This window comes from Microtus pennsylvanicus, chromosome 7, assembly GCF_037038515.1.
Source record: "Microtus pennsylvanicus isolate mMicPen1 chromosome 7, mMicPen1.hap1, whole genome shotgun sequence".
In the NCBI taxonomy this organism is placed as follows: domain Eukaryota; kingdom Metazoa; phylum Chordata; class Mammalia; order Rodentia; family Cricetidae; genus Microtus; species Microtus pennsylvanicus.
In genome coordinates, this window is record NC_134585.1 from 97884745 (window position 1) to 97909242 (window position 24498).

The 24498-nt window shown below is 38.4% G+C and overlaps 1 protein-coding gene across 1 annotated transcript in view; it reads right to left on the minus strand.

Annotated features, from left to right (window-relative positions):
• Dpyd (dihydropyrimidine dehydrogenase) overlaps window positions 1-24498 on the minus strand; it is a 745624-nt gene that overhangs the window by 17790 nt on the left and 703336 nt on the right. The window contains exon 21 of the mRNA XM_075981504.1: window positions 1560-1703. Coding sequence (XP_075837619.1) covers window positions 1560-1703 — 144 coding nt within the window. The remainder of the gene's footprint in view (window positions 1-1559; window positions 1704-24498) is intronic.

The window sequence follows — 24498 nt, forward strand, 5'->3', positions numbered from 1 at the left end:
ATACCCCTCATAAATGCCCTCGTCTCAGACATTTTGTAGCAGCTTCATAAACTGACTAAAGTGCACTGCTCATCTGACATGGTTCAATATATAATCTAAACTTAATTTCTTCCTTGCTTGGGAAGGATGTATCAGTGGCACCCTCCTCCCTTTCCTCATCTCTTCTTCCTCCTCCTCCCATTACTGCTCCTCTTCTTTTCAGAAATGGTTTTGATGCATGTCCCAGACAGACATGGAATTCTCCACCTACACAACAGCCTGGGCTCTTTTGGATCTTGCTTGTGGTTATGGATATGCAAACTTATGCGGAAAACAAAATTTCTCAAAACTGAATGCATCACACGTGCGCACACACACAGAGAGAGAGAGAGAGAGAGAGAGAGAGAGAGAGAGAGAGAGAGAGGGAGAGGAAAGAGAGAGACAGCGGGGGAGAGGGAGAGAAAGGGGGAGGGAGGTAAGGAGAGAGAGAGAGAGAGAGAGAGAGAGAGGAAAGAGAGAGACAGCAGGGGAGAGGGAGAGAAAGGGGGAGGGAGGTAAGGAGAGAGAGAGAGAGAGAGAGAGAGAGAGAGAGAGAGAGAGAGAGAGAGAGAGGAAAGAGAGAGACAGCGGGGGAGAGGGAGAGAAAGGGGGAGGGAGGTAAGGAGTGAGAGAGAGAGAGAGAGAGAGAGAGAGAGAGAGAGAGAGAGAGAGAACAGGAGAAACCTGAGTAAATTGGTAGATAGGTTGCAGGGTTGAAGAAATATCTCTGTGTGGTTACCAGGTAAGTGGGGCATGGATGAAAACCCAGCACTCAGGAAGCTGAGGTGGGAGGTGGGAAGATATAGATCAGCTTGAGCCATAGAGCCAAATTTTGTCTTTCCAAAAGGGAGCAAGAAAAAACCCAACCTTCTTTCTTCCCAAGTCTTCATTGTGATGTTGCGATAATTTTATACACTACTGTTGTTGAGACACTCGAGTAAACCACATGTCAGATCTGTCTGTTATTCAAACAACTAGAGGGGATACTAAATTTCTTTAAAAAAATAAAACATCTACATAAATAAGCTGGAAAGGTAACAGATAACACTTCTTAATGGTGATCTTTGTCTTGCTCAGAATAAATTATTGAGTAGCAAATACATGGACACTTTTTTTTTTGAGGCCAAACTAGAAAATCCCTCCAAATGTAAATTATACTTAGAACTCTGTTACAGTCTCATAATTCTGTTGTTTTGTATGCGAAATAGATTTCTTAAATGGACATCTGAACTTGAATACTGGTAGTTAACTATAAGAATATGAAGAATTCTCCTTAATATCTCCTGATACATTAATGTACAAACTTTCCATGAAACACAAACCTGGCAACATTCTAGAAAGTATGACAGACACCAAAGTGGAAAGCAAAGAAGTGGTTACTGTATTATTAGGATGCATTTTTATGATAGACAGAATTTTTAGAAACTTTTAGAACTCTGAAAGGAAAAAAAATCAATGCTACATTTAAAGAGGGGGGAAACGCCTTTAAGCCACATTTGAGTGGGAAATAGGTAAATGTATGAGTTTGTCTTAATGTTTACCTTGATGGCAGGAATAGGCTTTTGAGGGACAAAGTGCTGTCTTTGGAGAGGTGAACAAGCTCCGTTTTGATCTCTCTGTCTGATTTTATTCGCTGCTATGATTTTCTTGCGCTGTTCAAGGTAAGGTCCAAAGCTTGGCAGCTTCTAAAAGGAAAACACACAAAGCAGAAATCATATTAACTCACAGAAACATGGTGTGTGGGGTCTCTTCACACAAACATCATCAACAAACAAATGAGTATATGGAGAGTATTGCATATCCCTTGTTCACTAGGTCTTCCTTCCCTCTGGACCACTAGCCTTCTATGTGTCGGATTCTATCTGGAATCAAAAAGGAGACAAGAGAAGGATACTTCAGCCAAATATGTACGTGTTAGATGCAGATGTTAATTAAAATTCATTCTAAGGGGAATGCATCTCACCATGGAAGACCAAATGCACTCACTTAAAACAATAGCTATTAGGGAGACCATTTGTTTGGTTTGTACAGACAGAAGGTGAAACCTATTGATGCTTTATTTTCCCCTTCGTCAGGTTTTTAGCAGAATATAGACACAGCCACAGCCCTTGATAAATGCCTCTGTCAATAGGAGAGGTGCTTTGCCAAAGTTCTCATCTGTATCTCCGTTTTATTGTGTTCAAATTCTCTCTGCGTCTCTTTAAAGATTGTAACTAATGTTGATTGCAACTTACTGGAATAGTTGAAAAACAAAATGGCAAAAATATTGATTTCTCTGCACAGAAAATAAACTTTATTTTGCGCGAAGGAGGCAAAAAATGGAAGGGAAAGGCAGAGGGTATATCACAGTGCTTAGAACAGCTCCATCAGTATTCAGAATCACAATGCGCCTTTAACTCTCAAGGTTATTCAATTGTACTTTACAAAGTTCATTTAGGAAGGTACCTGGGTGCCACGGAAAAAAATGCTAAATGGTTTCAAGTTAACACAAAAATGCCCTCATACCATTCATTATTCCACAATTAAACACTCTTCACCGTGTCCTTCCCCTTTTCTGGAACCTTTGATCTTCACTTTTCCTGACACATTCCACAGATGATAGACACCACTGAATTTTAAATGTTTTACACCAGCCAGTAACCTGGAATTGACATGTCTTTTATACCACTGCAAACACACCTTCTTGTTCCTGCAGAATAAAGCCCATTTATCCAGCTGATGGGGGTTGGGAAAATTACAGCTCTCCACGGTCATCCTGATCTCTGACCTAGCATGTACTTCTGTGAAAAAAAAGGTACTTGTTTCTAAGTACCTGCCTTCACTTGTTAGCTTGCATAGGGAACCAGGGAAATGAGATCTTTGGAGATTTCAAAAGGGTACAGAGTGGAGCACAAACAAGTCGATCAAGGCAGACCAGACTGTAGCCTTCAACTGTATATTTATGTTAGCAAAGAACATATTGATGTGGAAATATACCTAAGCTTGTTACTTTGATTATAAATTCACTATAATTATGTCAAGAAGTCAAGTAAATGGAAAATGGAAGTCAATGCCAAATTAATTTATACCCAATTGGATTAGAATTATGTACTTCATCTCTATATCTTAGCACTTTTCCAAATTACAACATTTAATGCTTACAGTAACATGAAATGATATGATGAAGGGTAGAATATTTTCTATCTATTTTACTGTAAGTTAAGTGCTGCTGGCTTATTAAAAGCATAAAAAATAAGAGTCTGAAAGGAGTCCTCAGAACTCATCCCATAGGAAAGCCTCTTTAATATAAAAATAATTCTTACATGAAATGTCTTATTTAAGTGTTTGAATAATGCTTGTTTGGATGCCTGGGGAAAATTTCATTGGGGTTACACTAGAAAGAGTGTTCCTTTAGGTCTAGGTGACGTCTCCTAAGTACAGAACACATATTACATGATGTAAGTCTTGTCAGGTCATTGTCTACACAGTTTTGCTGTACATCAAGGGTCGTTAATGCTGAGTCTTATACTGATACAGATGAGCAAGAATGGTTCAGTGTTTAAGCACACATCCTCTGGGTCTGGCAGGTTCTCACGCCAACTAATCCTAAGAAGTCTGAACTATGATTCTTGTTGCTGCAATTGATCGTGTCTCTCTCCACACCATCTAATTCCACTTGAGTTCTGTAAAGACTGTTCCAAAAACAAACATTCTTGGAACTTTTCAATTTATCTTCTTCAAATGGACACTGGAAGATTGTGTCTTCTGTTTAGTTGATTTGTTATCCAGGGGTGGAAGAGATAGCTCAGCCTTCTCAGGGGACCAGAGTTCAGTTCACAGTACCAACAGTGGGCCCCTTACAGCCACCTCTAACTCCAGATTCATGGGATACAATTCTCTCTTCTGGTCTCTGAAAGCTCTCATGTTACACACACACACACACACACACACACACACACACACACACACACACTCACACACACGCACACTCACACACACATATGTATATACACATATATACATATACATGTATCATATATGCTACACATGAACACAAACATACAAATAATTTTTAAAAGATTTTAAAAGATCTTAAAAGAATATTCTTTATTCAAAGGGACAAAAGAAATGTAGTTAAGCTGTGACCTTAAACTACTGAATTCACAGTGATAATCATGAAAATGGTGAATATCTGAAAATCCCTTCATGCTGAATGTCAAACATGTGATGTAAGCATCTAATGGACTGAGGGCCTCTGTGACTTTTTGGACTAGTTGATCACATTGGATTCATATAAAATTGGGGCATGGAGGTTTTTTTCCATGGCTAGCAGTGCCACGATCCTAATTTGCTTATCTGCATAATCAATATTAAGGAGATGATGCTCTCATTTTAACATAAAGCTTCATATAGGATATTATTTGTTCATTGGTTAGAAAAAATAATGAGATAAAAATGGCTACAGCTCATTTTTAAGTTGAAAAAATGGACAAAATACCAGTGAGTATTTCTTCAACCTCTAACCACACAGTTCCAAATTCAGATGGGCTCATCTGTAGTTTCTTATTGACCTGTTGAGAGACCAGAGGCTAAGGGCTACTTTCCAAAACTTCGAGGCACTCACAGGAATTTTTGCTTCACTCTTTGGTATGGAAAATTAAATGATGAAATAAATGTGTGCAGGAATGGGAAGATGGCTCAGTAGGTAAAATGTTTGCCAAGGAAGCATGAGGACTAGACTCTAAATCCGAGCATTCACGTACATTCTAGTGGGCATGGTAGTCTGCCTGTTATCCCAGCATGGAAGAAGCAGAGATGGGATTCCTGGAGCAAGAGGGTAGCTAGAAGAGCTGAATCTATGAGTTCTGGGTTCAACTGAGAGTTCCTGTCTCAATAAGGTGGGATATACTCAATGTTAAACTCAGGCTTTGACATGCACACACATGCATAAACACCTAAAAATATAGTTGCACCCACACATATTCTATACTTGTACACACACATATACACACAATACACCTTAAAAGTATTAAGGTGGTTCTAGGGTTAAGAAGTACTGAAACGTGTGTATGTATTCATGCATGCAGGTGCGTGTGTGTATGCAAATTTAGATGCATACCTGCATATGTGCAGCAGAGGCTCTAGGTAAATCTTTGGTGACATAGCTTGGAAGCCATTCACCTTGTTTGAGATAGTGTTTCTCATTGGGCCCTAGAGTTCACTCAGTAGGCCAAACTGGTAGGGCTGCGAGCCCTAGGGATCTGCCTATGTCTTCTTCTTTAGTGCCAAGATTGCAAGTATTACCACCAGGCCCAGCTTTACACATGGGTGTTAACAATTGAACTCAGGGCCTTACACTTTCCAGATGTTATAAACAATAATTTTTTTTCCTGCTTTACCTCTAGTCAGGCTTACATTTGTGTTCTGTTTGTGACAAGACAGACATATAGACAAACAGACAAAAAGGCAAAACCCAACAAGGCTAAGAAAAAGTGAAGATGAACATGTAGCTGATCAGAGTATCAGTGCACAATCAGCGGTGATTAATAAAGCATTTGGTCCAAATCTCTGCCTGAACATGCCGTTAATTGATTCCTCATTGTAGGAGAAGCAGTGGGGCCTGGCACAGGCCGCAGCAGGATCCCTTCCTCTTCATTCATTATTTTCTTACAGAAAAATTTGTAACCTGTGTTAACTCAAACCAAGAGATTTTGAGCACCATGCTAGGTTCCCCAAACAATGACAAAAAGTTCTTAAGGTCCACCCAAACCCGATGAACAGAACAAAACTCAGGAAGGGTATGATATTTTATTTCAATAGTTTCTCCAGGGATCCCTCATTGATGAATTTGCTCTCAGCAGAAAAACTAAATCCCACTCATTTAATGATAACAGTATCTCACAGTAAAATTGTCTCTATCCAGATATAAAAAGCATTACATTGCCAATAGAAAGGTGACAGCATCATGAATCAACAATGATTCCTTAAGCCAGCAAAGCTGGGAGGAAAAGTAGAGTATTTGGATTATAATTTATTCACGGATCAATCTAAAGGTAATTGAGCATATTACCGAGTGGAAAAGGGTTCTTGTTCCTAATAGAAGCAGGCACCAGCATCATCCAGTTTAAATTGCATAACTTTATGAGAACGGCATAGAGTTGGCTAATAGCATGCTCTATAGAACTGTAGTGCATCAACTCTATTTTCTTAATCATGCTCTCATATCTGATTGGAAACAATAACTGCAAGAAGAGTAATTACCGTGATATCTACATGGTGATAACATGAAAAGATAAAAGGATTTCAGAGTTCTACTGAGCAATACACATATGGATCAGGACAAACTCGAAACATTTAATGTGTCAGCCTTGCTCCTTATTGTGTGCACATATGTGTGCATGTCTGTGCACTGACAGACTGGAGGAAAATAAAGATGTAAAAATAAGTCTTTTATAACTATCTAATATGCTTCTTTATTTTTCAAAAACCATATTTACTTCTATGATGACTATACTCGGTATCTGTGGTTGCACACATCCTCAACAACTATAATATAGACTATCTGTGCTGGATACCTTGATTAAAGGTCAAACAATTTCCATATGGAAACATTGCGTTTAATTGTTTAAATATCTCTCACTGTTAATAGTTGAATGCCTAATGTCAAACTAAATTATAGATAAAATAGTCTCACTTATCACATTTATCCCACCTACTTGCAAGATGTACCATACTCCTTGGTATTATTGTTTGAATGTGGTCAAGTGACCAAGAACTGCAGAGAAAAATGAAGACAATGAATTTTTATAGAACTTCTCTTTTAAATAATAAGGCAATTGGAATACTTTTTATTTATTTATTTAGTTTTTTTGGGGGGGGGACAGGGTTTCTTTGAGTAGCTTTGGAGCCTGTCCTGTAAATTGGCTTTGAAGACCAGGCTGGCCTCAAGCTCACAGAGATCCACCTGCCTCTGCCTCCCGAGTGCTGGGATTAAAGGCGTGCACCACTATCGCTCAGTGGAATACTTTTTGGACATTTAAAATTAAAAAAATAATCTCAGAGGATTGGTGTGTGATGGTTGGGATCATGGACCTTCTGAATCTGATGGTTTCATGTAAAATGACCATCCTGGTTGAAATGAAGAAATCTATGCAAAGTTGTGAGTCTGCTCTTAAGTGCTGCACACCCAGAGTGGTGCAATGCAATGTGGAAGGTTGGGATGCTGGGTATCTTTTCAGTTCTGCAATGTGCGAGTTCAGGTACTTTCTTCTCAATTATAAAAGCAACAGTTGACTCATATTCTTCTGTGGTTTTCATATCGATTTAATTGTGATTTAGACTGAGAAACTCTTTCCCTGGGAACCCATGAGCTACTCCAGCCAGGGAAGCAGGAATGCTAATCAAAAATCTTCACCTCTCTTCCTCTCTTCAACTTATTCTCCTAGCCGCACAGCCAGGTATGCAGTAAACCACCTGCTCCGGCATCCCTTCTCTCCCAGTCCCCATTCCCCGCATATCACAGGCTCTTGCTTCCTTCTACCAACGCATCATTTTCTATTAACCTCCAGGTGTAATTGGCATGTAATGCTTAATCACTGATACAACAGGAAAACTTTTTAATGTTTGCTTCAGACTTAGTAGACAACATTAAAACAATAGAGGATCTATATGTGTTAGTGTAGTATTATAATAAAATTGGAGCAATAGATTTCAGCAAGTAATATTGAAGCATACTATTTTTGTAATACAAACACACACACACACACACACATGCACATGCGCTCACAATAGTTGAGTCAGCCCAAAAGGCAATTACGGCCCATGTTTCATGCCTAATACTAAAAAGCCAACATTCAAGGAGTGTTTTGGTTATTGATTTATAAGTTCGCTTTGTATGAAAATCACAGTTTTGACAGGTAGTGGTGGTGAACCTTTAATCCCAGCACTCAGGAGTTAGAGGCAGGTGGATCTTGTGAGTTCGAGGCTAACCTGGTCTACATAGAGAAGACCTGTCTCAAAAAAAACCAAAGCCTAGAAAAAAAGAAATAATAGTTTTACACTCTCTAGCTATCGTTCATTACTGAGCTATTCTACTATGACTTTTCTTCATCAAGACTCGAGAATGATAATCTCCACCTCAAAATGTCAGTATTTATTATGAAATAAAACTTGTAATATTTAAACTGTTAATTTCACAAGCCTTTGCTTTTGGTGCTGTATATGAATACATGTATGTTATCATATATATGTATCATACCTGTGCATATGCATCCTGCATATATTTATATTATATGGTGCCCTGTATTGCCATGGGCTCATGCACTCTTATCACCTAGTCCACTTCAACCTGGCTTTGTCATTTGAGCTCAATCTTCATGGGCATCTAAGAAACTATCTTTACTGATTCTCCTCCCTAGTGTAAAAGGTCCCTTGTGGTACACAGAGTACTCTGCATATATTTTAGTGCTTATGCTTCCTACATTGTCTGGTCACTTTTGTCTTTCATCTTTCTTCCTTGAGATCCCAGAGAGGAAAGTGTTGATCTAGCATTGCACTTATCAGGTACTTAATATTGTGAATCATTTGAATAGGCACAATATCTCGCTGCATGTTTGAAATGTCAGACATTCCCACAATATTCAGAGAAAAACAAATGATATCTGTCTTTTATTTTAGGTTAAAAATTATGTGAAACAATTAATGTTACCATCATAACAGTTATAATTCATTAATTTTAAAGAGAGCTGAGCACTTGAAGTTTATAAACAGAAGACAGTCCGTGAGCTTAAAGAACCTACAGTTAATAATAATTGCGATACTGTGACAAGGGCTACATCACAGGTGACACAGGCTGTTGGATGAGCAATGGCAATGTGTTTCTAGTTCCGTCTGAGAGACTGTATGAGGTGACACCCGGCCTAAATTCTGGAGGATGAGGATAAGTTGACTGGGCAAGCAGTGCCAATGAAGGCATGAGGGTCACAAAAGTAGATGGCAATATTCCAAGTGAAAGAGAGACGGTAAAAAAAAAAGGTGACAGTTTGGGAGAGGTGCCATGAAACCAGCAGATAGCTTGCCCATTAGGAGCAACATCAATAGAGAGACATAAATCTAGCATTAAAGAACGTTGGCGTTGATTGCAGTAAGTTTTTCTTTTTCTTTTTTTTTGTCATTACAGTATGGGTGCTGGGCCTGAGGCCGCAATAAAGAATAGGAGGAGATTCTTTCTGGAAGCCTCTTAGAGTTTTGTGAGGAAGATTGACTCATCTCCAGAGGGACTGGGTTGAGAGCATTGAGATTTTCATATTCAAATAGCATCTAGATGGCTCCTATCAGGTTTCTTTGAAGTGACACACTGTCATCACTCACAGTAATAATCAGCCATCTCTTCAGCTCAAGGTTTGGGAAATAAGGCTCTGATTTAGAAGGGACCAAAACAGAGAGAAGGTCAAAGCTCAGTGCATAGAAAAATGCAGAAGAATATTCAAGCAGAAGGAGAGTAGAGAGGAGAAGAGTAGGGAGGGAGAGCGCAGAATGGGGAGAGGATAGAGAAAGGAACAGAAAGGGAGCAGAGTTCCTGCTGTCCATGGCTAAAGAGCTTCTGTTGGGAGCGAGAGCTGGTACTCTGTTGTGAGATGTTTATACGGATCTGATCTAAATTCACGTGCTCTATTTAATAAAGTTCACTACATGGTTACATGCTTTCATGAGAAATCTGGAAAAAAATCAAGGAATTGAATTTCATGTTTGTGTCAGCATACAGCTAAGAGAATAGAAATCAAGAGAAAGTATGGTTTGAGAGCATCAGAATTCAATCGTGGCAGGAGTAAACAGTCAGAGGCAACCAAGAGAATGTAATTTCTAAAGATTTTGTAGCAACCCCAGAAAGACAAAACTGGGTGAACTTAGTGAACATATGGCTTGCCACATGACTTTTAAGGAGAGTTTGGCTAAATACATCTGATCACAGCTAGAGTAGAAGAAAGGCTTTAGAGCAAAGGGAGAGTTTATACAGTAAAATTAATGGCAGAATCAGGTACTGAGTCCCACAGTCTGAGCTAGAGATGAAGGGATGCAGTGGCTATCAGTGCTGTGGCACCTGCCTGCAATCCTGGTACTCAAGAGGGAGATAGGTGAGGAGTTTGAGGTCATTCTGTGTTACACTGTGAGTTCCAGGACAGCAAGAAATACACGGCAGTATGTTGTCTCAAAAACAGAAACAGGTGACGACAACTTATGCTGCAGAGGTTGTGGGGTAAAAGGGAACACTCCTTCATTGCTAGTACAGCCCCTTTGGATTTTAGTATGGCGATTTCCCAGAAAATTAGGAGACAACCTTCCTAAAGACCCAGTAATACCACTTTTGGGTATATACACCCAAAGGATGCTCAATCGTACTACAAGGACATGTGCTCAGCTATATTCATAGCAGCATTGTTTGTCATAGCCAGAACCTGGAAACAACCTAAATGTCCCTTGTCTGAAGAATGGATAAGGAAAATGGGGTAAATTTATACAATGGAGTACTACACATGAGAAAAAAATAACGACATCTTGAAATTTTCAGGCAAATGGATGGAGCTAGAAAGCATCATATTGAGTTAGGTATCCCAGACCCAGAAAGACAATTATCATATATACTCATTCATAAGTAGTTTTTAAACATAAAGCAAAGAAAACCAGCCCACAGATCACAATCCCAGAGAACCTAGACAACAATGAGGACCCTAAGAGAGACATACATAGATCGAATCTACATGGGAAGTAGGAAAAGAAAAAATCTCCTGAGTAAATTGGGAGCATGGGGACCATGGGAGAGGGCTGAATAGAGGAAAGGAGGGGAGCAGAGAAAATGTATAGCTCAATAAAATCAATAAAAGAACGAAAAAACAGAAAAAAGGAGTAAAGTGGTGAAAATATCGGGTGAAAATCTGGGTGATTTAGGAAGGACTGAATTCTGAGTGCCAGCTTGAATTTTACTCATTACAAAGTATGAAGCATGAAATATTTAATGATTTATGACCAGATGGTATGGTCACAAAAGAAAGAGCAGATCATGGTATCTGAGTATGGCAGAGAAAATAGTCCAGAATATTAGAGATGGAATTCTGCTTGTTGCAAGGCAATAACCTAGACAATCCATAAAATTTTTACTATTATTCAAGATTTTAAAGAAGGAAATAAAAAGTAGAGCAGTAGCACAATATTTAATTTTGTGTTTGAAATTCATGGACTAAGGGATGCCTAAAGACATTGCCTATGGGTATGTCTTGAGGATGTTTCCAGAGGGAATAGCATGTGAGTTGATGGGTTTTAGGGCCAGTTCTCACCAGTGTGGGTGGTGGCACTCAATCTGTTGAGGGTAAGAAAAAACCTAAGTGCGGAGGATAGGGTGATAACGCTGTCTTCTGAACCTGGGACATTGAACTCTGGGTTTTCCAGCCTTCTTATCTGGGACCCACTTCAATTTCATCTCCGAATCCTGTGCAACGTGTGGAGAACTCCTGGTCTTCTTCATCAGGAACATATGGTGAGTATATTTGTTTTCAAATATTTGAGGTCAAGCCCAAGGTTTAGCAATCCTGACCGCTCATTCCACTTTTCAACATTAAGTGCCAGAATCAGGAACTCAATCTCACAGTCACTGCTGTGCCTCCGCTCACATGCCTGCGTCCCCCTCACAGAGCCTCGCACACAGCACTCAATATATTAGTATTGATATAAAAGGTGCACTCCATCCGGAGCACGTTCAGGAAATCCACGTTCCGTGTTTTTCTCATTTCACCAACTGTGAAGGGAAAAGGGTTTCACGCAGTAGAAGCCATTAGAGAAACGCTGAACACATACGAAGCCAAATATCTGAATTAGTACAGTCCTGTTTATGACTGGGCTCAAGTTTAATGAGCTCAAGTTAATACAGGTGAAAGGCCACAGTGTTACATGCAGCAGTTAATGAAATACCATAGAGCTGCTGAGAGAATGATTAGCAGCCAAATGTGAATTTAATATACTTCATCTTTGCAAAGCAGGGCCCATGGGAGGCATCTTGCTGGGGCAGGCAACGTGGCAGACTGGAGGTAGCATGCAGTTGGGCTTTTGGAGGTGGGGGGTCTGAGCTGAGCTTTGCTAGCAGCTAATTTTGTGACCCATAGTAGAATGGTGACACCCTCTGAGTCTCAGTTCTCTCATATGTGAGACGAGGGGGTTGAACTAGCTGATCTGTGATACCCCTCAAGTGAGGTTTCATTCTGTTTTCAAATTTACAGTTAGAAATCCTTGGGGCTTATTCCCGGTTGGTATCATATAGCTTGTGGATGAAACACTGGAATGGGAAACAAACTGTAATTCCATGCCTTCTTTTCAATTGTAGAACAGTTTGAACTATTTCGACTGTAAGATAGTGATGCTATGGATAACTACCAAAGCCCCAAGGTTGAAGATATTTTTTTTTATTCTTGCTATTTTCTTTTTTTATTGATTTATATTGAGCTCTACAGGTTTCTCTGCTCCCCTCCCTGCCTCTCCCCTACCCTTCAACCCTCTATAAATGAGTTAAGACTTTATTGGCAAAAGATGCATCAAAGACACAATATACATATACTTAGTTATATGTGTGTATGCTCATGCATGTATATATTCTCATCATTTAGTAGTGAGATCCAAAGTGATAACAGATATAAATAAAATATTTTCTTAAAACATTCAAAAGGATTATAAGTGATATGAACTGAAAAATGCAGTTAACTATTATTATACTCAAAATTATCTGTAAGAAGTTTGTTGCCTAGTTACAAACTCAGACATACTGTGTAGAAACAAACCAGAATAATTCTACAGGTTGATATAAATGATGCTAGTCATGAAATGGCCAAGAAGTAAAAATTATATATGTATAATTTATACATGTATGTGCTGTTTTTGTGGTTGCATGTGGTAGTTACTGAAATTTCATGCCAGTGAGGGACAATAGCTTTTTCTTCTAGCAACCCAGTGTGCAGAACAACCCCTCATCTTAGGGTGAAGACGCTAACCCAAGGACCCGGGTAAGTGGCTTGTCCTTTATGAGCCCGTTTTCAGCTGTGCCTCAAAGAAATAGCTCTGTTAGCTCTGTAAAACTGTTTGAAACAAGAAAAGCATTAACAAATTATCAAAATATAGATTTTTAGTATTTTGAAAACTATAAAGCAGCATAGACCTGAATATCTTGCTACTACATTGAACATAAACTTGATTGATGCTCGATATAATAATATAAAGATGAAGCAAGTTTTTGAATTATAAAATTGTCACAAATCTTAACCACACACAAAGAAAGACTTCCCAATCAGTACTTCCACATCCTTAGGAGAACAGAATAAAATAATGTGTGTCTGAAATCCACCTTCTAAATGTTACAGCTTTTGTGGCTACATGTTGCAAAGACTGTCAAGGGCAAAAACCAATGAGGGCAAATGGAATAAAAATTACTTCACAAAATGGGATGGGAACAAAGAAAAACAGGAAAAACAAAGTCAATGGAGAAAATGAGTCTGCAATAAATACAAATGAAAAGACACCCAGGACCCAGGCTGCATTTGGAGTAGCAGGTTGTTTAGCTTTTCTGTATTCGTTTAACGCAATAGCTAGTAACTTCCTATAGAGACACACCTGAGTGACGGCTTTAAGCTTTTGTATCTGAAAGTGTCGCACAGGCTACAGGGTACTGCATTTTAATGCAAGCCAAAACCCTACTTGGAGTTACAGTTCAGGTCAGATTAGAAAAACATGATCACGGCTTTGAAATTCAGTATTCAGGGTTTCCACGCTAAAAGGAAAATTTAAGTCAGAAAGAATTACGAAACTAAGTCAAAATTAGAAGGAAAACTGATTTTTCACTATCATTAATGTCCTGCTAGACAGAAATGTTTAACAAGGGGGAAATACCTTTTATGTATTTGGCAACTTCTGCATGTAAACGTAGAAACACTAACAGCATTCACAAGACAAAATTCACCGCAGACCTGATGCCACCCGTGATGCCTTCTCTTTCAAATTGACAAGTCAGGACCTTCCCAAGGTTGTGTGCTATGGGTATCAGTAACACTATGATGTTTTCAGTGTTTTAGGAAAAGACATTCCAGGTAAAATTAATAAACTTTGCCTGGCAGAAGAGCTTTATAATTATTCATCAAGTACTTTTTACTCAGTAAATTCTAGGTAGTTGGTCCTAAACAACTAAGAGATAAGGAAGCCGGTATGATCTCTGTTCTTGGGGAATGTGCTGCGTTTTAAGGAAGTATAACAGGAGTAACCATAAGCAAAATAATCGAATAGTTACCATAATGGTTATTATTAATTACTTGACAGAACAGAGGATCACCCGGAAGACGGATTTCTGAGCATGCTTGTGGGGGATTACCTAGACTGTGTTAATCAATGTCGGAAAACCAGTCTACTGGAGGTGGCACTGTTTTCTTCCTGGGACCCCCGCACTGTACAAACGCGGAAGCAAGCGGAGTGGCAGTATGCGTGAGACCTAGACATGTGACTACAGATTCAAGGTGATCAACTGGTTCAAGCTCTTGCCTCAGTGACTTTTCTATCATGACTAGATTGTAAACTTGAACTTTCAAATACATAATCTTGCCCCCACAAGTTACCTTGGATAGAGTATATTTTATCATAGACATAGGAAAAGAAACTAAGTCAATAAATGTTACTAAGTATGTAACATTTATTGCAATGCTCAGTGATAGATGTTTATCCAATTATTTGTTTAAGGTTAAATGAATCCTTCTTCCTCTGCTGTTCTCAACAGGCAAAAATCATCAAACCAACCATTATCCAATTATGCTATATCTACACAGGGAGATGGAAAGCGGTGGGAGAATCCAAGGGCTCCTCCTCCCTGTTCACAGCAACTGTATGGATAGTAGGTCTTGCTCAGTAGGCCACCAGCGCTGAGCGACTGCTTCTCTTTCCTTTTAAAAATCTATTTTATCTTTATCACAAGTATTTCACTCACATGTATGTGCACCATGCATGTACCTGTGCCCACAGAGAACTGAAAAGAGCATTATTAAATCTCTTGGGATTTGACTTACAGATGTTTGTGAATTACCATGTGGATGCTGGGATCCGAACCCAGGTCCTTTGTAAGGGCAGCAAGTGCTCTTAATCACTGGGCGACCTCTCCAACCTCAGCAGCAGCTTTCTCACTCTACAAGTGATACATCACTTTTCTACACTGTATTACTCTCCTCATCTTCACCTTCATCCTTGGTCTTCAGCTGCCAGTGGCAATATCCTGATTATTTCAAAGGCTCCACCTAAAGACTCTCTGAGTTTCTGTGTCTTCTAGAACTAGCATCATTTAGAAGAAGCTGTTTCCTTAATTTCTGTCCATGAACATCCTACAATTTCACCTCATTATCTGGGTTGTTTCCATTTACTTGCATATACACTTGGGGCTCCTTTAGCTTAAAAAATACAGGAAATGTAATAAAGTAACTTCAGGCATCATTTATCCATGTTCCTTCGACATTATCTAAAGTGTAGCTCAGATTCTTTCTTGCATTCTCTCCTCAGTGCCCTTCGCAGCGTGCGGTATTCACGAATCTCCCTCGATTCCCAGCATCTGACAATGATTTGCAGGCCAATCCTGAGGACATATTTTGCGCTGACCTCACTTGTTTTTTTCTTCAACTAACTTTAATGTTGCACCATCAATCACCCCAGTGGAAGATACTTTTCTCCTGTCTCTTCTGAGTATGCCCTTTGCAGAGTAATCTTTTTCTTTGAAATATATAAATAATTGAATCCCTTAAGCTCAGCCCCAGATATTCCTTGTATCACCACGCTCTTCTCAGGTCATTTACTCTTAATACTTAGCTTTACAAGTTTTCTTACTGATACCACTCAAAATCTGGGTCTGTCTTTATAATGAACACACTCATATACCCAGCGACCTAGTTCATTGAAGTTGCTCAAATGCTGAACACCAGTCCCACACTCACAGCATCTGAGACACATCCCTACTTCACTTTATGTCTTTCCTCTGGTCTATCCCACCTTGCTGAGATGATAAGAGTGTTACCTGAACATCACAGATCAAGTAAAGCAATGAGGACTATACTGTGTTGTGGGTTTCTCTGTTTCAATCACTTTGTTTTACTCTATATCAAAACTATCAGAAAACCTAGGATCCTCTCTCAACATCCACATCATCTGGCTACTTTACCATCTTTGCTGATGTCACTTTTATCCTAGTTTCCATTGTCATTCACTTGGGTTATACCAGGGGCCTCCTAAATAGTCTACTTACTGTTCATTTGACTTGTTCTAGTGAATTCTCCATGTAGTAATAATCTTAAATATGTGTTACTACACGTATTTCCACATGAAAGCTTCCAGTGATGTCAGGCTACCTAGAATAGAATCTAAAATATCATTTCATAGCTTCTAACTTCTCTAGCTTCTGGAGAACTCTTTAATTTTAGTATATAGTATACACACACACACTCTTTATATTATATTATATATAATTATGTATTATATATTCTGTGTGTGCAAATGTATGCATGTACATGAATATAATACATTATATGTGTGTATGTGTGAGCATGTATGTATGTATACATGCATATTTTAGCTATTTCTACTTTGTTCCTTATATTTTAGCCATACCTTAGGGCTTTCACGTTTCCTTATCTTTTGTGTGAACCTTCATCTTGGCCTCCTCCTCAGGCTTCAGCCCTCTGATAAGATGTGATTTTTTAGGGACCCATCTTATGACAACCCTGCCTGAATTTAGCCCACCAAGTCATTCTTTACACCTCAATTGTAGAATCCATTGTTTATATATTTTTGTAGATATTATATATACATATATATTTGATGAAATATAAGATTCTAGAATAGCATGTTCATCGATTCTGTTTGCTGACATTTCCCTGAGAGTTTGAATGATGTTTGACCCATTGAATATTCTGAACTGGAACAAACACAGGGGGAGAAAGCATATCTATACATACTGTAGTATCTGAACCTGACTTGGCTTCAAAGTCTAGTTTCATTATTAACTAGGTTTTTTTACTTGGCTTTGTTTGATTTTTCTAAGAACTAAGTGTTCTCATTCATAAAATGGGAACATAATAAATTATATTATAATTTATATAAAAATATGAGAAAGGAAGGCAACACTTCAATACACTGTTGGTTTTTGATAGTTTTCTTTTACCCTAAACATCATTGTTATTATATAATTTCTATAAATGTCTTCTTATTGTTAACTTTGTGAATTATACACACACACAATGAATTATTTAATATATGTGCTTCCAAATATTTTGCTTAATACTACTAGAGTAACATTCCTTCTCTTCTTGCTGACCACTTCAAAAAGGAGTCAATGAATTAATGTATTCTCTATGACAAAGAATTACTTATTGTTAATTTAGACTGCACACAGTATGTCAAGTCAAGGTTGCTCACACAGTTATGAAATTTTGTGCTTTACATATTGAAATAGATAAAATTAAGAGAATAAAGATTTGACAGTTGAAGAATGAGCACTCACATTTTCAAGAATGGTAGCAAGGCCATTCTGTAGCCCTAAGTGCTCTCCTCTGTGGGGCTGGGGAAGGTGCTCAGATCTGAGCCGATTACGTGCTTCTCCAGGAACATCTGGTAGACTGTCACTTCACAGGCAACAACATCTTCTCTAAACAGCAGAGACTGGAATTCATCAGGGATTCCTCTGGTACAGTATATGCTTAACTTAAGTACCTGCCTTCCTGTGATTTCCATAGATTACCATATTCATGACACTGTGGAGTGAAGGCAGTCTTCTCACTTTCTACCCGGAACACGAAGAAGAAATTAAAACATTGGCAGGCACTTTGTCTCCAGTTTGTTGGACAAGTAAGAAAAGGACTTTCTACCCATTAATGTAAATGAAATTCTGTCAACTTAAAGCATTTAAACAAAGATGACAGCCGCCTGTCTATTAATAAACACTTGACAGCCTAACAATTACAACTAGAGATGGCTGTTTTTCTTGCAATAAATATGTCCATGGGTACTTCTAAGAAATCTCCTTAAAATATATCTGTAACTCCCCCAAACTTTCCTCTCCATCTTTATTAACCCAGCACGAAACTTTAGCATGTGCAATCTGCCTTCCTGGGTAGAATTGGTATCTTTGGTCTAGAGCTACTTTTATGTACACAACTTTGTATTTATTTAAATATGTGTGCTTATCATGTTTGTGTAAACATTCACTTATTTACCTACAATGCTCACGTAAAGACATTAAAGACACCTAAGTTTTATTCTAATATTTTGAATTTCATAGGATTTGCAGTGTAATGAGCTGCAAATGTAATGATTTTCAGTGTATGAGGGGAGGGTATTCAGTTATAGAATCATCTGAATTCTTATGTTACTATTTTTACCAAAATTTAGATTTTTAAAAACTTTACTGTTAGAAAGGAAGCATATAAGGATATTTTAAAAAAATTAACTGGTGTGCTTATTCCCTAAACCTTGGGAACTTATGTAGTAGAAGTGTATGAAGAAAATTCAATGAATAATTTGATTTTGGGGTAACTGTCTGTGGAAGCCACTAGCTCGCCTGTTTCAATGCTCCATTAGTTAGATTTAAGAAATAAAATTCTAAAAAGAATCAGCATGGAATTTTGAATACATTTTTGGAGGTTTTCCCAAAAGGAAGTGTTTCACTTGATCAGGGAAGTTTAAGAGCACTCCGTGTAGATGTATTAGACTGTTGATTATACTAATATCAAAACAGTCAAGAGGATTGCATTTATGGATTATAGACAGAAATAACAGCTCTGCATTTAATAACATTTTAGACATTAACAGTCTTGTTCTTACTAAACAAGGGAGAAAATACAAAAACCAAGAAAATTATTTAAAACACCAATAAAACCTTTTCAGATTAGATTATGACAATTTGAAGTCATCAATACTTGGAAGATTTTCCGATTTGGAAATATGAATGTGAAAACAGTCATAGTTTGGAATTGAAGAAATGATTCTGGTCCCCAATATCTTCTGGTCCAGTCTAAAGTTCTTTCTCATTCCTGATAGTAGCTCTCATCATATCATTTCACTGTTCACAGAACAATGATGTGTATAAACTCCATAAGCCACCCTAAAGCCCATATATAATCGAAACTCAGCGTCTAGAAAGATAAAAGTTCAAAAAAAAAAACCTATGGTCTAAGAGAAAGTCAGGTATAAATCTTGTTCAGTATCCACATCATCCCTCCAGAACCATGTGCATCTCAGAAGTGAGATGGGTAATGAGTGGATGCCATGGATTTGCGTCAAGCTTATACCTATGAATTCTTCACTCCACCCTGTTCTCTCTAGCTCAGTAAGAGACATTTTATGCCGAGTTTTAGTCTTGTATTTTCAATTTAATGATGAGTACAATATTTTCTGGGGGTGATGACACATTCCTTTAACCCCAGCACTTAGGAGGCAGGGGCAGATGGAATCTCTGTGTGTTAGAGGCCAGCCTGAACTATATAATGAGAAACTGTGCTGAAAAACATTTTGTTTTGTTTTGTTTTTTCCTTCAAAGAAAACCATGACATTTTAGCCATTTTTAAAAAAATGTATAATTACTCTTTGGTGTATTTGTGCAAAGGAAGGCTTTTGTGTGAGCAATTGCTGGACAGGTGTTTCTCAGGAGACACAGTTATCTTTAGGAGAAATGTCCATGGATAAGCACTCAGTAGTTAATTCCAGCCCTACTTCTTAAATGTACTTTTTCCAGGACAGAATGTGACCCACAGAGAGAAAGAAACAGCATAATGTCAAAAAGATACAGTATTATGATGCCACTTAATGACTTACGTCAACCAACAGTCCTAGGCAAGTAGATTTTCCCAGAATAGAAATAATTTTAAGAGATAATATCATATTTCACTAGAATCAATAAAAACATAAGCAAATATCATGTATTCCTGTTAGTCATTCAGTGATGGAGCTATGTATGTAAAAGCACTAATGGATCCCTTAAATGTGAATTACTGCTAGATGCTTAAGTAAACCATCCCTCACTAGAGAGCCGTCCAACTCCACCTCTCATGTCAGATGACCTGCAAGACATCCTTCTGATCCCAAGCTTTTCCGTGCTGTCTTCTTCATCTCTCACACTCAATAATCCCTTTGCCTCTCCTTTCCAGGCTTATAATTTAAATCCAATCACCTCTCTGTTGACAAAAGGACCCCAGTACAAACAGGGTCTCCAAATTCGAGACCCAAGGAGCCATCACTGGCTATATGGTGACTGGTCCAGGTTCCACTGTATATATTAGGTATGTGAAGCCTCCTCCCTCTTTTGCTTCCTCAGCATTCAGTGTTTACCTGCAGACTTTGAGTGCTCAGTGTGGGTTCTGCACCTGCTTCAGTGGTTTTCTATAAAGTTTTGCACTGTTTCTTGATGGCATAAATTCATCTGGCTTCTATGACTTGAGATCCAAAGGAATTTTGATATTTTTGCTTAGAAGTTCAAAAATAGAAGATTGAATAATTTGATGTTTATTCTTAGAATCTTGAGTGGGCACTAAAAAGAGAGTTTGCTTTCCACCATTTCACCCTGAACGTGCCTGATATTGTCTGCAAAGAGATGTAAGCTTAGGGAGACCAGAAGAAGTATGTAAAATGTCTTCATGATATCGTTTTAATTTAAAAAAATTCAATTTTGTGTGTGTGTGTGTGTGTATGTGTGTGTGTGTGTGTGTGTGTGTATGTGCATGTGTTGTGTGTGGCTTGTGCAAATGAGTGCAGTGATTCAAGAAGCCAGAGGAGGGGTCTGATCCTTTGGAGTTGGGTGACAGGAAGCAAGTCACCTGATGTGGATGCTGGGACCTGAAGTCAGGTTTCAGGGAGAGTAGTACATACCCTTAGCCACTGACTTATCTTCCTAGCCCACTTGGTATATTTGATATATTTCTTTAACTGATGGGAAAAGCAGGATCTGAGAAACACCTACAATTTGATACCCAATTCAAGAGAGTTGTTGCTGAGAAGTGAGATAAAAGGTATTTGAGACTTGCACCTTTCTTAATTTTTTAAAGTGAAAACATACTGTTTTTTTATAAATATACAGGTTTCAAAAACAAACAGCACCTTAAAAGGCTCACAAATGGGAAATGCCATCAAAATTTCTATAGAAATAAAATTTTCAATAGTATGAAAGATACAGTGATTATCTTATTTTAAAATATGAACTTCAATTCATAATTTATACTAGAGGCTACCAAGCAAATTTACATTGTGGAAAAATACATATGTAATGATGGAACAGATAGAAATATGATAAGCAGACCTCAGGCTTACTTCTCAAATATGGTTAAATTCATAAAATGTGAAAAATATTCATGTCAGCAAAACACTGAATATATTTTAGCTTATAGATTTTGTTATTTATTTATCTTAAAATTAAACACCTAAATTTTATTTGTGTATGGTAGTGTCTCAAATTAATATTGTCCATGACTTAAGGAGCGAATGCAACCCCCAAAATTAAAGCCACATTGAAGTCTTTTATTAGAGAGAGTTCTTTTTCATTTGCATTTCTCAAAGATGTGCATTTTAGAAAGCGCTGCATGTGAACACATATGCACACAAGAACACAGACTTTATCTTGGCTGTACAGAGTTGAACTGTGTCACTCTGTGCATGCCTCTGAGCTCAACCATTGTGGGTCTAAAACCATCTTTGTTGATGAGTACCTCCAAATCCAGTCTGAGGAAGAAGAGAAGCAAGCTGAGGGGAGCCCACAACACTTTCTACTTCGTGCGTCTGTGGGACACTTTTGAATAGCTGGCAATCTTTGACAGTCTTGGTCATGTAGAAGACAGCGAGTATGGCTGAAATCTCACTGAAGTAAAGAAGGAAGTTCACACAAACTGAGTTGATGACTTGGTGTAGGCTAGAAGCTGTATGAAAAAACATGATGCCCCTAGAAAAACAAGGTCTCAGCAGAGCACTTGAGTGCCTATGATTTGTCAGCTGGCAAGAGCATGTCAATATTTGGATCTTATAAGTATCCAAAGTCAAGGCTCATGTTTCAGTAAGGTATATCATAAGCAAAACTGTATTTGTATTTATTGTGTGCATATAAATAGTATGTAGTATATTTATGTCAGATACACACATGTACAAATCTATATGGAGAAAATCCAATTGCATTATAAAACCCATCTTCATCTGGAAGCGAAAGACAAATGTGAACCATTGAATGTGAACGTGTAAGGATTTAAAGGATGTTGATACTTTCTATCATATGTGATGTTTAGGTGCACTCAAGACATCTCTGGAGTCTCTGTGATGCCATGTCATCTATAGTGGTTGAAAATCCTGGCTAGTCTTCCACGGAATTATTCACTTAAGTTGAACCAACAACTTCTGAGCATTTAAACCTTTCTAGGCATTGGTGCTTCCAGTTGACTCTCTGTTCAGTGAGGAGACTCAAGCTGACCCCAGCATGGAGCCTGCTAAGTGGATGCTTCCTACATCCTATTTAGCCCTCAGCATGTGGATGCATGAAATGACCAATCCCTGCTCTTCCAGAGAAATGGGTAGATTTCCTTTCAAAGTTAACTTCTGTACCATCTCTTTCTGACAAAATCTCATCCCTGATTTACTGTCTCCTGATACCTACCTCAGAAAATGCTTAAATAAGCAACAATAGTCCACATGGGATAAAGGTGGTAACAATAGCTGATTGTATTAATTCTCTAAAGTAGTACAGTCAAACTGTCATCAGTCGAATGTCTTATCATGATTACATATCACTCGTTTATCTGTTATGCTCAAGTGCTAGTCAATGTACAGATGAACAGGGTTTTTCTTCCTGAACAATTGTCACTGGAAGAGTACTTCAAAATCACAGGCTAAAGAGGAGCTTCAATATTGCTGTATAATTCCAGAGGACCCATAGGGGAGCTGGGTCAAGTGTCTCACCTTCTTTATGTATTGATTTAACTCACACGCTGGGTCTCACTTCCGTTCTATAAACACATGGAGAGATTCGCAGAGGGAAATAATTTCTTCTGTAGCTAGTGCATAGAACTCTGGATTTTGTTCTTATATCAAAGACAAAAATACTGTTTTATTAAAAAATGGTACCTTTATTTTTAAGTGGAAAGTGGTTTGTAACTATGATCTACATATACTTTTCCATATCCTTGCTGAACTTGGGCGTTAAGTGTTCATAAGCTACTAGCAACATTTATGAATCTTTCCTCTTGTCTTTTGAGATGAGGCATCATTGTGCAATCTAGACATACACACAACACACACACACACACACACACACACAAACCCAGGCTGCGTCTGCTACATGCAATCTTCCTGTCTCAGCCTCTTGACAGCTGAGATTACAGGTACACACCACATTCCACTCTGAATCTCCCTGTAAATTGGAATTTATCATAGAAAGCCTGATAAAACTATCTCTCAGGACCAATACTAACTGGGCCATATCATATCATTTTGTTCTGGTCATCTGCTTCCAGTTATTTGAGTTATCCCAAGCAGACCTTCACTGGTACCCACAACAGGTAACCATAACATCTCACTCCACACAAGCTGAGCATTTGGACTCTGCAATTCCAAGCTTCCCCTGCAACTGCCTGTGTATTCCTTGTTTAGTCACACCTCTGAGCATTCCTGGTCCTTAACCTTATGATTAAATACAGTTTCCTTTTTAACATTTTTGCCTCCAGGCCAAACGTAGAGTCATTTAAAATGTTTAGAAATCTCAAGATTGTAAACATAGATTCTATATTTCCAGTGGTTTACACAGAGACAGGGATTAATGAGAGCTTTGCAAAATTAGGCCCCAAACCAAGAACTAAATTACTGCTGAAGCCCATGGAAGAACCGACAGTGCTGTGGAGTCCTAGTCTAGAATTAAAGATCAAGGGATTAAAGTTCTAGGATTTTGCTTTAACTATTCCTCTGTCAGATTAAAAAAAAAACAAAACTCTTATTTATGGGGTTATTTGTCAAGTTTTTCTTATTAGTACATTGTTGGGAGCTGTGAACCCCCCAGATCCTGAATTTCTGGTAAACAACTTGTAATGCTTGCAGCTGCTCTGAGCAGGAGACCCTCAGAGTTCCTGATGGCAGGGGAGTGGTTTCCGATGGGTGTGGCTGGGGCGTGGCTATCAGTTAAGGATCTCTATATAAGCGGCTCTGGTACACAATAAAGGGGGCATTCCTGTTTCAAGGATTCTGGCATCAAGGATGTCTCTGTCTGTGAGTCTTTGTGTGTTTCAATCTCCAGCCCCTTGCCCAGTTCACGAATGGTATGGTAGTGCATAGAGTGCAGACCGGTATGGGTTGCTACAGTCCGTATGTATAAGGTCAGAGAAATGTTTGGAATCCTACTGAAGGGAGGAAAAGAACAGAAGAAAACTAAGTTTTACAATCATGTTCATCTGTATGTCCATACTTTTAAGTTACTTTGCTAACATT